This window comes from Etheostoma spectabile, unplaced genomic scaffold (assembly GCF_008692095.1).
Source record: "Etheostoma spectabile isolate EspeVRDwgs_2016 unplaced genomic scaffold, UIUC_Espe_1.0 scaffold452, whole genome shotgun sequence".
Taxonomy (NCBI): Eukaryota; Metazoa; Chordata; class Actinopteri; order Perciformes; family Percidae; genus Etheostoma; species Etheostoma spectabile.
Window position 1 is genome coordinate 338,604 of NW_022605610.1, and position 13,981 is coordinate 352,584.

The following is a 13,981-nucleotide window of genomic DNA, read 5'->3' on the forward strand; positions in this document are numbered from 1 at the left end:
TTCTTTTATTTTTTAAAGGATTGTGTGTGTGTGTGATTTACGACTCAGCTTTTGATGTCGCTCTGGAGGTAATTACAGGCTATGAATGGATATAAAATGCACGCAGCGCGCTGTAAGCACGACACTCTGCCGACTACATCACAACATCAGTTCTCCTTCTGACTGCTGGTGGGGGGAAGCAGCTCGTAGTGTGTGTGTGTGTGTGTGTGTGTGTGTGTGTGTGTGTTGTGTGAATAAGCATGCGTGTGTGTGTGTGTTGAAAGGATGCTTTTGACTGCTTGTGTGAGGAAGCATCTCATAGTGTGTGTGTGTTTAGGTGTGTGTCTGTAGGGGAATTAGTGTGTGTGGTGTGTGTGTGTGTGTGTGTGTGTGTAAAGGATGCTTTTGACTGCTTGTGCGAGGAAGCATCTCATACTGTGTGTATTTGTGTGCCTCTAGGTGTGTGCGTGCGTGGTGTGTGTGTGTTTGTGTGTGTTTAGGTTTGTGTCTCTAGGGGAATTTGTGTGTGTGTGTGTGTGTGTGTGTGTGTGTGTGTGTGTGTCTCGGTGAATGAAGTAAAGTTAATAAGTTAGTGTTACGTAGTGTTGAAAATGTCAAAAAATGGCAAACATTGAAAAAAAGTGTCAAAAGTGTTGAGAAAAGGGACAAAAACGTAAGAAAAGTTAAAAATGTTGATAAAAAGCTTCAAAAAAGGGTTGATATTTTAATTTTGACAACACGAGGGATAATATCTTGTAAAAGCACCAATTGTCAATCCTACATTATCATCACAATATCAACATTGAGGTCTTGAATATCATTATATATACTGCATACACAGTGGGGTTCAAAGGTGTGGGCCCCCCCCCAGGTAGAAATGTGTATTAATGCGCATCAAGAAGCCAAGAAAAGACGGAAAAATCTCCAAAAGGCATCAAATGACAGATTAGACATTCGTATAATATGTCACAAAAAGTTAGATTTTATTTCCATCATTTACACTTTCAAAATAACAGAAAACAAAAAAATGGCGTCTGCAAAAGTTTGGGCCCCCTGCAGAGTTAATACCTTGTACTATTGTATTTTAAGGTCTATCCATAGATTTTCATATTATACGAATGTCTAATCTGTCATTTGATGCCTTTTGCCCACTGTATACATATATATATATATATATATATATACTTGATTTATTTTGTTTTCACAATAACAACATTAATACAGTATTATAAGTTTCACAGAAAAGATGTGATGGACGATTGCCAAAAAACCCTCCAAGGGACAATCTCCATAGAAACAATTACATTTAACAGTTGAAAAACAGTAAAACAAAAACACATTACTTTATATAAAATGACTTAAAATTACATTTAGAGCACAAACCCAAATGGAAAATGGAAGACTGGTCCATCTTTGACCTTCTATACAATACACTACAATGGGTTTGAGTTGTACGAGAGTAGGTGTATGTATATATATATATATATATATATATATATATATATATATATATATATTTATAATTTTTCCACATGCCCAACCAGAGTGCAGTCTTCTGCAGTCTTTGACCTGATTAGCAGCAATCTGGCTCAAAATATTCCCAGATATGGAGCCATGAGAATTCAGCATCCCCCAGATACTCTCCAAACATGCATCAATACCACAAACACACACACACCACACACACACAACACACACACACACACACACACACACACACACACACACACACAGAGACACACACAGACACACACAGACAGACACATAGAGACACACACCAGAGACAAACAGACAACACAAAGCACAGACACAAACAAGAGACAGAGAACACACCACACACACACACACACACAAAACACACACCACCACACAGACACACACAGACACACACACACAGACACACAAACACACAAACACACACCACCCACACACACCACAACACGAGACCACACAGACACACACAGACAGCACATAGAGACACACACACAGAGAAGAGACAACCACAACAACACACAGACACAGAGACACACACACACACACACACACAACACAGACAGACACACACACACACACACACACACACACACACACACCACCCACACACCACACACACGAAAGACACACACACACAGACACCACACACGACAAGACCACACACACAGACACACACACACACAGACACACACACACACACACAAACACCACACACACACACACACCAGACAACACACAACACACCAGCGACACGAGCACACACACAGACACACACCAGACACACACACAGACACACACACCACAACACACAACAGAGACACCACACACAACACAGACACACACAAACACAGAGACACAGAGAAACCACACAGACCACAGACACACACAGACACACACCACAACACAACCACAAAACACCACACACACACACAGACACACACACACAACACACAGAAGAACACAAGACACACCACACAGAGACACACCCAGACACCAAACAGACACACATAGAGACACCACAACGAGACACACACAGACACACACGACAGAACATCGAACACACACAACACACACAACACAGACACAGAGACACACACACACACACACACACACAACACACAACACAGAAGACACAACACAGACACCCACAACCGACACCACAACACACACACACACACACACACACACCACACACAGACACACACAGACACACACAGACAGACCACATAGAGACACAACACACAGAGACAGAGACACACACACACAACACCACACAGAACACAGAGACCAACACCAACACCCACACACCAAGACAGACAGACACACACACACACACACACAACACACACCCACACAACACACGACAGGACAACACACAGACACGCCACACACAGACACACAGACAACACACAAAGACACACACACCACAACACCAACACACACACACACACACACACAGCACACACACACACACACACACAGAGACACAGCAGACACACACCACACAGACACACACCACACACCACACACACAACCACACAGAGACACACACACACACACAACACACACACACAAGAGACACAGAGAACACACACACACACAGACACAGACACACACACAACACACACACACACACACACACACACACACACACACACACACGAGACACGGAGACACACACACACCACACACACAGGACACACAAAAACACACAGAGAACGTTCTTTCGCCGTGACCAACTCACATTATCCACCCTTAACTTCACATTGAGACCCCTGGTAGCTCGGGGCCCAAGGCAATTGCCGACCTTTGCCTAATGGTACGTCCGCCTCTGGTTGTATTTGATATAGGCGGGGCCAGAGGCAAGCTGCACCAATCACATCGGTGTATTTGACCAACTGCCGCTTTGCTCGTTTTGAAAGCCATGATGTCTCTCTCTCATTGGGGGGTTCAAATTCTCTGGCCGGGCAGAGCAGAGGAAGGGGAGGAAACCTTGCCCCTTATGTCGTGGTGACTATGGTTAACAGCTGACCGGTGTTGGCGGCCAGAAGGTTTTTTGTTTTCGAACGTCATGATAACCCCCCCCTTATATATATATATATGTTCTTTAGAAAACTCAATGAGTGAAGAGGGAAGACTGGTCCATATCTTTGACCCTCTGTATAATAATATATTATATATAATATAATATAATTATAATATATGTCTTTACAATACACTAAACTGTGTTTGAGTCGTTCGAGGAGGCCTAATAAGACAACTACTACCAGTCGGATACTGATGAAATTCATTATCAAAAGTAAAAATATTACAAAAGGTGCTGTGGAAATAACTTTTTTTATAGAGCTACAAACAAATATTAGATTTACAGATGTCGTCGTCAGTCACCACGTCAGCACCAGGTCGTGTTTTGCCGTATTGCGGAGGCTGTTTGTAACCTGTATTTACTCACGTCTGCCCCTGCACAGAGTCTCTGGAGCCCACCTATCAGCAGCTGCAAAAGATGAAGCTGGACAAGAGTCCCTTTGTGGTGGTGTCTGTGATTGGCCAGGAGCTGCTGACGGCGAGCCACCACACCGCCTCCGTCGTGGTGCTGGAGGCCGCTCTGAAGATCGGCACCTGCAGCCTCAAGCTCCGCGGCTCGGTGTTCTCGGCCCTCAGCAGCGCCCACTGGTCCCTGGGCAACGCCGAGAAGAGCACCGGCTACATGCAGCAGGACCTGGAGGTCGCCAAGACCTTAGGTAAGAGCCCTGATCCGGGGCAGAGTAGATCTCATGGGGTCTTCAGCCCTGTCCTTTTAGGCCAGGGACCCCTTGGCTGAAAGAGGGACCAGTGGGGACCCCCCAGTTCTGCAAATACTGGGTACAATTATTTTTGTTGAATATTTTATTTTCAAATTTTTCAGATTTTATGTAAACGAAATCAACAAAAAAAATCAACACATTTCTTAAATGTATTTCTTTGGGATGAATAAAGTATCCATCCATCCATCCATCATCTATCTATCTATTCCATCCATCCATTCATCCATCATCTATCTATCTATTCCATCCATCCATCCATCATCTATCTATCTATTCCATCCATCCATCCATCCATCATCTATCTATCTATTCCATCCATCATCTATCTATCTATTCCATCCATCCATCATCTATCATCCATCCATCCATCCATCATCTATCTACGATCCCTCTATCCACCATCAATCATCTATCTATTTCCTATCATCCATCCATCCATCATCCTACTATCTATTCCATCCATCCATCCATCATCATATCCATCCATCTATCTATCTATCCATCCATTCCATCCAGTCTATCATCTATCAATCCATCCAAATCTATCTATCTATTCCATCCATCCATCCATCATCCATCTTATCCTATTCAATCCACATCATCTATCTATCTTTCCAGCCATCACATCCTCATCTATCATCTTTCCATCCATTCAATCCATCCTCATCTATCTTCCATATCCACTCTATCTATTATCCACCATACATCTCATACCATCATCATCTCTTCATCACCACACCCACCATCCACATCATCTATCCCCATCCATCATCATCTATTATCATTTCCATCCATCCATCCATCCATCATCTATCTATTCCATCCATCCATCCATCCATCCATCATCTATCTATCTATTCCATCCATCCATCTAACAAAAGAAACAACAACAACCGAATAACAACAAACAACAGAACTGCCAACTTTAAAAAAGTTAAAAGCTACTTCAGACATTACAGAAGTCTCTCGTTAGCATCTCATATGCTAATAGTCGCAAAGTGACGCATGCGCGCCTGCTAAACGTCAGCCTGTTAGCATGCTAACATTAGCATTTAGCTCCAAGCAGCACTATGCTTTAGTATAGGCTTACAGAGCGGCTGGCACAGCTACACACTCTTAGTCTTAGATATCTTCAAGAAAGCGAAATACAAGTATTTCTAACTTTTTTTTTTTTTTTTAGTCTGCAGGAATTGAGCCGTTTCTTTGCTCAGAAATAGATGTTACTAACTCAAAGTGTAGATACGCTGCGTGGGTGTTAACATAGGACAGTTGGAGAGAAGTTAAGGAAAGTATTTGTTCCCATTTGAGCACCGTGCACCTTAGTTTAAAGTAATTAAAGTCGTCAGTAAATTGACAGGAACTGACCCATTTCTCAGCTCCAAACTAGATACTGTAGAAATGCTGTGTGGGCGTTACCAACGGAGAAGACACTGTTTGAGAGAAAGACGAGTTAAGGAAAGTAATGGTCCCCGTGACATTTAGGGAGATTAAAGAACTGGACTGGACCGGTTCCTTAGCTCAGAAATACACGTTAGCCTACGAACTCTAACTGATACGCTGCGTGGGTGTTAGACAGGGGAGAAGGTTTGAGAGGAAGACGGTTAAAAAAAAAAGAAGGTGATATAAATAAAAAAAACTCAAAACGGAGACTAGCACAGACTGGCTCCACACCCCCCCCCCCCCCCCCCCCCCAGTGTGACACATGACTGGGCAGAGCAGCTGGAGATAAGGAGCAGTGGTTTTCAGGTGGAGCGCAGAGACTCGGGCTTCAGTCTGGCCCTGGTCTGTGGGGCCTCTCCGTCAGGCAGAAATAATCAGGGCTCCCCCCCAACCCCCCCCCCCCCCCCCCCCCCCCCCCCCTTGCCCTCTGGAGCATTGGGATCAGCACCAGCAGAACCACTCCACTGTGGAGGACTCAGAACGGACACTTTTCCTTTTAAGGCAGCGGTTGGCTGGATGTGGTTCATCAGCGACGGGGGGGTGATGGGAAATAAACACCAGCTGCTCTGTAATCAGTGGGAAGACCTGTAGATATGGCCCCCTCGGATATAAATTATATAAATAGAGATTTAATTAAATATTAAAAAATAATTAAGACACCTATACTCGGTCCAGACCAAAAGCCATATTTGGCAAGACCAGTGGCCGAGACCGAGACAAATCCGAGTCAAAATACTAGCGAGTCAGAGACAAGTCCGAGTCCAAATACTAGCGAGTCAGAGACAAGTCCGAGTCCAAATACTAGCGAGTCAGAGACAAGTCCGAGCCATACTAGAGACGACAAGCGTCCGAGTCCAAATACTCGAGCGAGACAAGTCGAGTCCAATACTAGCGCCAGAGACAAGTCCGAGTCCAAATACTAGCGAGTCCGAGACAAGTCCAAGTCCAAGTACTAGCGAGTCAGAGACAAGTCCGAGTCCAAATACTAGCGAGTCCGAGACAAGTCTGAGTCCAAATACTAACGAGTCCGAGACAAGTCCGAGTCCAAATACTAGCGAGTCAGAGACAAGTCAGAGTCCAAATACTAGCGAGTCAGAGACAAGTCAGAGTCCAAATACTAGCGAGTCAGAGACAAGTCAGAGTCCAAATACTAGCGAGTCAGAGACAAGTCAGAGTCCAAATACTAGCGAGTCAGAGACAAGTCCGAGTCCAAATACTAGCGAGTCTGAGACAAGTCAGAGTCCAAATACTAGCGAGTCAGAGACAAGTCCGAGTCCAAATACTAGCGAGTCAGAGACAAGTTTGAGTCCAAATACTAGCGAGTCAGAGACAAGTCCGAGTCCAAATACTAGCGAGTCAGAGACAAGTCCAAGACCATAGACTCAAGTCCAAGACCGGACTCGACTCCGGACTCAAGACCATTTTTCTAGGGTCTCTGGCTCTTCCTCGCCCTCTGGAGCATTGACGGTGGGATGATGGGAAATAAACACCAGCTGCTCTGTAATCACGTGGGATGAACTGTAGATATGGCCCCTCTCGGACCTGGGGTTTAAAAGCGGATCCGAGTGTTCAGATCAGGGCTGGAGTCAAGACCACCATTGTTGAGTCCAAGACAAGTCCAAGGCCAGGACTAGTCGAGACCAAATCAAGACCGAGTCCAAAAAGGTCTGAGTCTGAGTCAAGACTGAGTCAAAGGAAAGAAAAAAAAAATCTTATGCATGATTTGTTGGTATAAAAGCAAAAACAGTGTCGCTACACCCAGGATTTTTAAGTAGACCCATTGTAGACCCTGTCTACAATGGAGTGCAATGGAAATTTCTAAGTGACCCCAAAAATTTTGACCGGTAGTGTATGTCATCAAAAAAGTCATATAACTTTGCATGTATCCTAAAGTTGACAAAAATGTCAAAGAAAAGACCATAAGCGTCAAAGATGTCTAGTAAAGTGAAAGAAATGCCGGAAAAGCTGCAAAAACTCTGTAAAAAGGAGAAAGAAATACAGGCAGGTCAAGATTTATTGTGAACCACTATATGTACGGGGGCCGGATCAAAATTTGCGGGGTCCGGATTTGGCCCACGGGCCTTGAGTTTAACACACTAGCACTAGCATGCTACGGTTAACCCCCTTGTCATTGTCTTTGCTTTGTTTGCTCTTTTGGATTCTCCTCTCATCCGTTTTTTTTGTCCCCCCCCTTCAGGTGACCAATCAGGGGAATGCCGTGCTCATGGGAATCTGGGCTCGGCATTCTTCTCCAAGGGAAACTACCGCGAAGCGCTGACCAACCACCGCAACCAGCTGGTTCTGGCCATGAAGCTGAAGGACAGAGAGGTAAGAGGCGCCCGCTTTCAAGGCCGGGTTCAAAACAATCGCTTTTAAGATTTAAAATCGATTTTTTTTTTTATTTGAACAATCCAATATCCATTCATAAAATCCAGAATCTCTGCGCTCCACCAGTGGCCCAGACCGAGACAAGTCCGAGTCCAAATACTAGCGAGTCAGAGACAAGTCAGAGACCTATAGACTCAAGTCCAAGACCGGACTCGACTCCGGACTCAAGACTATTTTTCCAATGGTCTCTGGCTCTGAATATCCATTCATAAAATCCAGAATCTATCTTTGTCTTTATCATCCCGTGACGCTAAGGTTGCTGTCACATCTGGCTCGTTTGGTCCGTTTAAAGCTGCAGCGGTTTGGTCGGACAGGCTGGTTGATTTGGGCTGGGGGGGTGGGCTGGGGTGATGTGGATCCGTGATCTGACCCAAATACAGCAGCTGAACCAACAACAGAGCGTTTACCAACCTGCAATTTCAAGACTTGCACACAATTGACGGACTCATATATGATTTATAAGGGATGATAACTTTCAGATCCATAAGCTATTATGAACGTCATCATTCCTCCAACCAAGTGAAAAAGGCAGCCATGTTGTAACTTCACCCCCGAATTGCACAGAGTCCACCAAACTACCGGTGTGACAGCCCCCCTAAAGACCTGAAGGCATCCATCGGTATGTCATGCGAGCTTGTCGTGAAGAGGCTTGAAAAACGCTCTAAAGTTAGGCGCCGTTTTGGCGAGGGAAAAACTGGCGTGGCCATTGTTTTTTTCTTCTTCTCTACCCTCTTTATATCTGACTGAAATCTCACTCAAACGTCAGTGACTGTAGAGTCGGAATAGAGCTGCACTTTATTGCGTGTTCACACAAAATAAAAAGGACATCACTTGTACAGTTGCACAATCTCCTCCACATCCGTGCAAAATAGATTTCGCACCTGCAAAATATCCCAAACCGACACGGAATCAGTGACGACTTCCTGCCCTAGTTCCAGCCAGCTGTCTTCTAAATGGATGGCGCGGGCGAACTGTCTCTGCAGAGAACAATGAATTGAGGTTAAAAAGTTCTCTTCCCTCCCTCCCTTCCCCCCACCCCCCACCCCACCCCCCAAGTCTGTTATCATGTCATCGGCGTGGGATTGTGCTGTGGCCAGCATTCCTCCGTCCTGGCCGTTTGGAGGGTATCTCGTGGAGGAGTGTGAAGGACGCGGAGATGCCGCTGCTCTTTGTCTAGTTGGAAAAACACAGGTGTCAAAGCTGGTGTGGAGAACAGATGAAGGTGGAGGGGGGGTGAGGGGGGGGGGGGGGGCCGACCAGCCCTCTTCCCCAGTCACCCTCCGTAGTTTTTCCTTTTTCCTGTTTTTTTAAAGCTCTGCGTCTTACGGATGGATCCCAGTCATTCAGGTGCGGATTTATTAGTGACAGAGTCTGCTGGTCACTCAGCCAAATGGCATTAGAATTGCTTTTGTTTTTATTCTTGCTGCGTAGTGTCCTAAAGGACACAACAGAGACACGACTGTCTTCACGTGCGTTTGGGACAAGCAAGGAAGTAAGCAAGGAAGCACGGAAGGAAAGCAAGGACAAACAAGGAAATCAAGCAGCAAGCAAGTGAAAGTTAGTGAAGGAGTAAGTGTAAGGTAGTAAGTGGAATAGTTATGTAAGTAGGTATTGTAATTCAATTCAATTTTTTATAGTAAATTCAGTACGAGAGTTATCTGGAGAGCCGTTTACAGATAGAGCAGGTCTAGACCACACATCCAGAAGTAATTACAGATGACCCGACCAGTCTAGTAGTTTCCTCCAGAGAAGGCAACAGGCCACAGTGGCAGGAAAAAAACTTCCTTTAGGCAGAAACCTGGTCAGACCAACACAGGCCCAGAACCCAGGCCCAGACCCAGGCCAGCCCAGACCCGGCCCGCCCAGGCCCAGACCCAGATCCAGGCCCAGACCGGCCCGGTTCAAACCAGACCCAGACCCAGCCAGAACCACTCTTGGTAGGATGGGTCTGACAACGGTCGGTAATTCAAGTAGCAAGTAGTAAGTAAGTATTTCAACTAGTAAGTAAGTAAGTAGCTGTAAGTCAGTAAAAAATGTATATGTATACAAGCACAAAAACCCAGTATTACCTAAAGTCCCCTCACACAAGTCTGCTGGGAGCCAGGAACTAGAATTGGCCTCTGTTTTTTTTCTTCTTTTTTTTTTGCTGTTGTCGTGCCGTTAAAGAGCCACCACAAGATTTTCTTCCACTGGTAGGTTTGAAGCGAAAAGACATCCAGGTATGTGTACCTCGTATTTATAGAACACACACTCCGGAATTCGTGGTCTTCTCATCTCTGTCCGTTCTCCTGGCTCTCTCTCGCCCTCCTCCACTCGTTTCTCATTTTCTCTCTCATACTCATCTATCCATATCTCTCATCCTTCGTCTCTACTCTCCTACTCTCTCGCGTTTTTCACCCCCCAAAAAAACCCCCCCCCCCCCCCCCATCTCTCGCTCGGTCCATCTAACACAGGCCCCTTTGTAGTAAATGGGAGCTTTGAATACTTATAGCTCCTTACTTACTTGATACCATATTACTTCAGTACTTACAAAGGTTTTACCTGGTGTCTCTACGGCGTGTAACGCATTAGTAGCAAAGCCATCAGCAGACCCCCAGGATACTCTTGGTAGAAGCAAATGCCTGCGATGCCGTGAAGTAGGTGGGCATCATGTGTGGGATGCGGATGATATTACTCCCTGGTTCTTGGTATCCGTCTTGTTTGAATGATGAGCCAGTTTTTTAGTGATACTGATACTATTGTGGAGGCAATGTCGTCGTTGCCATAAAAAGTCAGTGAAACTGGTACCGCGTGCACGGTGATTGATATAATTTAGGCTCAGTGTGACTTCTTTTTTCAGGAAAGACCTGACTATTAAATCAGGGGGCAACATGAAGGACAACATAGGACACCATGAGGACTTAACAAACGACACATGAAGCTGGACAACAGATTAACATGAGGACAAGATGCTCATCATAGGGACCAACATAAGGGAAAACATGAGGTGACAACATGAGGCATCATGAGGTACAACCGCATAAACGATAACATGCGGAGCACATCAGGGTACAACATCAGTGACAACATGAGGACAACGCGCATGAAGGCACATGAGGAACTGAACAAACAACATCAGGACATCATTAGACAACATTGTGGACAGTGCATTCGGACAACATAGGAGTAGCAAATTGAGACAAACATCCAGGACATCATTAGGCAACATGTGGGCAACAAGGACACATGCAGGACAACAGGAGGACAACATCAGACAACATGGAGGGCAACATGAGGGCAACATGAGGACACATGAATGGACCCACACTCACGTGACATCGTAGGACAACATGTGGGTCAGCCATCAGCCACAAATGAGGACAACATGAGGACAATCAGTACAACATTAAGGACACATTACTTAGGGCACATTGAGGAACAACATGAGGTAAACAAGGACAACATCAGGACAACATCAGACATCATTAGAACACCTGATGGCGTACATACATTAAGAGAAACTGAGATAACAGCTCGAACGTCTTCTTCTCTCTCTCTCTCTTGCCTCTCTCCCTCTTCCATGTCTCTCCGTCTCTCTCTCTCTCTCTCTTCTGTCCTCTCGTCGTCTCCTTCGTCCTTCCCGCCTGCCTTTCTCTGTTCTCTCCGCTCTTTCTCTCTCTCTTTGTCTCTCTCTCTTCTGCTCCTCTCTCTCTCTGTCTCTCCTCTTCTCTCTGTCTCTCTGTCTCCAGCTCTCTCCCCGTTTCTCTGTGGCTCTCTTCTCTCTCGTCTCTGTTTCTCTCTTCTTCTCGTCTCTCTCTCTCTCCCTCTACCCGTATATAACACCTAGGTCCCGTCCTGTAGTTAGTGACCTCAGATTCAGATAAAGCCTCCGCATCAGAAAAACAAACATCAGGCCGTAATGCGCTTGTCTCCAGTGTGTTCTGACGGAGCCCAGGTGGGGACACACACATATCTGCTATTGGGGGCTTGTTTGGGGGGGCTGTAGGTTGTGGCCGTGCACGGCCAATCAGGACAGTGAATGCTTTTTATATGATGCAACTGTGGCTGAGTTCCCCCCCAAAGTCTCTTATCATATCTTCTCGCTTGACCCGAATTGTACACAGTAGTAATTACGAAATTACGGTGAGAGCATTACGTGTACCAAATTACAGTGCAAAGTTTCACACTTTTAAAAAGATAACAGCATAGAAAAAAAAAAACAAAAAATAAAAAAAAAAAAAAAAAAAAAAAAACATTACGTGGAAAAGTTGAGATATTAGTTTATATAAATGAAAGCTATAAAATGTGTATTAGGATACATATAGTTGGGAAAAAAGTATAAAATTCTGTGTGTGTGTGGGGGGGGGGTAGTTTGGGTAATGTTTTCCTCTAAAAGCACACATGTGGGTTTAGCGTGGCCCCAGTGAGTGAAAGGGTGCTGCTTTGGGGAAACACAGGGCACAGGCTGTGCACCAAACATACAACAAACCACGATTCCAGCCACATCACACCAGAGCAAATCCCTCTACTCAATCAGCTGTGTTCATGCTTGCCGCTTCCTCCTTCTCCCATGGAGATAAGGAGGACTGAGCACGCGGGCGAGCCGAGCCGAGCCAAGTCAAGCCGACCAAGCCGAGCCGAGTCAGGTACCATAATGGAAAACGCCTAACATTACTACACTGAGGTTTTTTGGCACCGGGTGCTGTAAACACATGATCTACGTCTGCTCTGCACACATCCTTAAACTGTGTGTGTGTGTGTTTGGTGTGTGTGTGTGTGTGTGTGTGTGTGTGTGTGTGTGTTGTGTGTGTGTGTGGGTGGTGGTGGCTGGGGGGGGACTGGTTTCAGTGGCACATTGTGCTGCCTTCGACTGGACTGTTTAATGTCTGCTGCATATCAGGGAACACAAACGACAGGCCTGACCGGGAGGATAAGGAGCGGAGGGGAAGCCGAGGCCATTCTTCTCCTCCTGTGTGACGGGAATTGTGTTGGAACAAGCACCTATCCCCCCCCCAACCCCCCCAAACTCCCCCCAATACAGAGGTCGGCAGAGAAAGCGAGAGGGAGGACATGGAGAAAGAGAGAGAGAGGGCACCAGACAGTAAAGAAAAGTGGATATGTTTCCCTCCCTCTCCTTTAGTTTCTTCTGTCTCTCCCACTCTTCTTTTCTCACCTTCACATGTAACACAATCCATCACTAGGGCCGGGTACCGAATTCGGTACTTTTTAGGCACCGACCCAACTGCCTCCTTAGTATCGAGTTACCAAATAATGCCTCGTCATTCAATACTTAAGGAGTGAATCTCGTCTGCGTCGGTGAGCCAATCAGCACGCAGCATGCTTCTGCCGAGATGTAATAATGTCTGATTTGTGGTGTGATGATGTAATGTTGTCATTTCTTTTTGTTTTTATAAAATGAGTATGATCGTTTAGGACCCCCGTCATGCAGTCACGGCATTTGTAGTCCTAGTTACCCAGCATGCATTTCTTTATGGTCGGAGGAAATCGGTTTACAAAAAGACTGAGAATAAAAAAATCAAATTCTGTATGTGTGAAAAATTGATGAACAGTCAGTCAAAAAAAAATCCGACCGGGCAATAAATCAGAATTGAGCATCAAAGCCTGCAGTCTGAACGCAGCCTAACTTCCCTCCCTCCCTTTCATTTTCCCTCCCACTCTTCTGTTCTCTCTCATCTCTCGCTCATATTCAAACAACATAATGGGTGTAAATCCCACTCCCGACCAGGCGCATGTTTCAAAGCCCCAGACGTCCCGCTGCAGCATGGACCAGATAAACATCTGCATCATATCTGCATAAATGGTTTGCATCGGTAATAAGGTGAACCACTGCTGAGGCTATCCTGTTGGCCTTTCCTTCGCCTGCCCCTGGGCCCCCG

General features: G+C 45.6%; 1 protein-coding gene across 1 annotated transcript in view; it reads left to right on the forward strand.

Moving 5' to 3' along the window:
• The window catches only part of LOC116686697 (tetratricopeptide repeat protein 28), a 331,008-nt gene extending 319,985 nt beyond the window's left edge, over nucleotides 1-11,023 (forward strand). The window contains exons 4-8 of the mRNA XM_032511726.1: nucleotides 3,942-4,214; nucleotides 7,915-8,045; nucleotides 8,670-8,724; nucleotides 9,853-10,042; nucleotides 10,945-11,023. Of these exons, the coding sequence (XP_032367617.1) occupies nucleotides 3,942-4,214; nucleotides 7,915-8,045; nucleotides 8,670-8,724; nucleotides 9,853-10,042; nucleotides 10,945-11,023 (728 nt within the window). The remainder of the gene's footprint in view (nucleotides 1-3,941; nucleotides 4,215-7,914; nucleotides 8,046-8,669; nucleotides 8,725-9,852; nucleotides 10,043-10,944) is intronic.
• The last annotated feature ends 2,958 nt before the right edge of the window (nucleotides 11,024-13,981 follow it).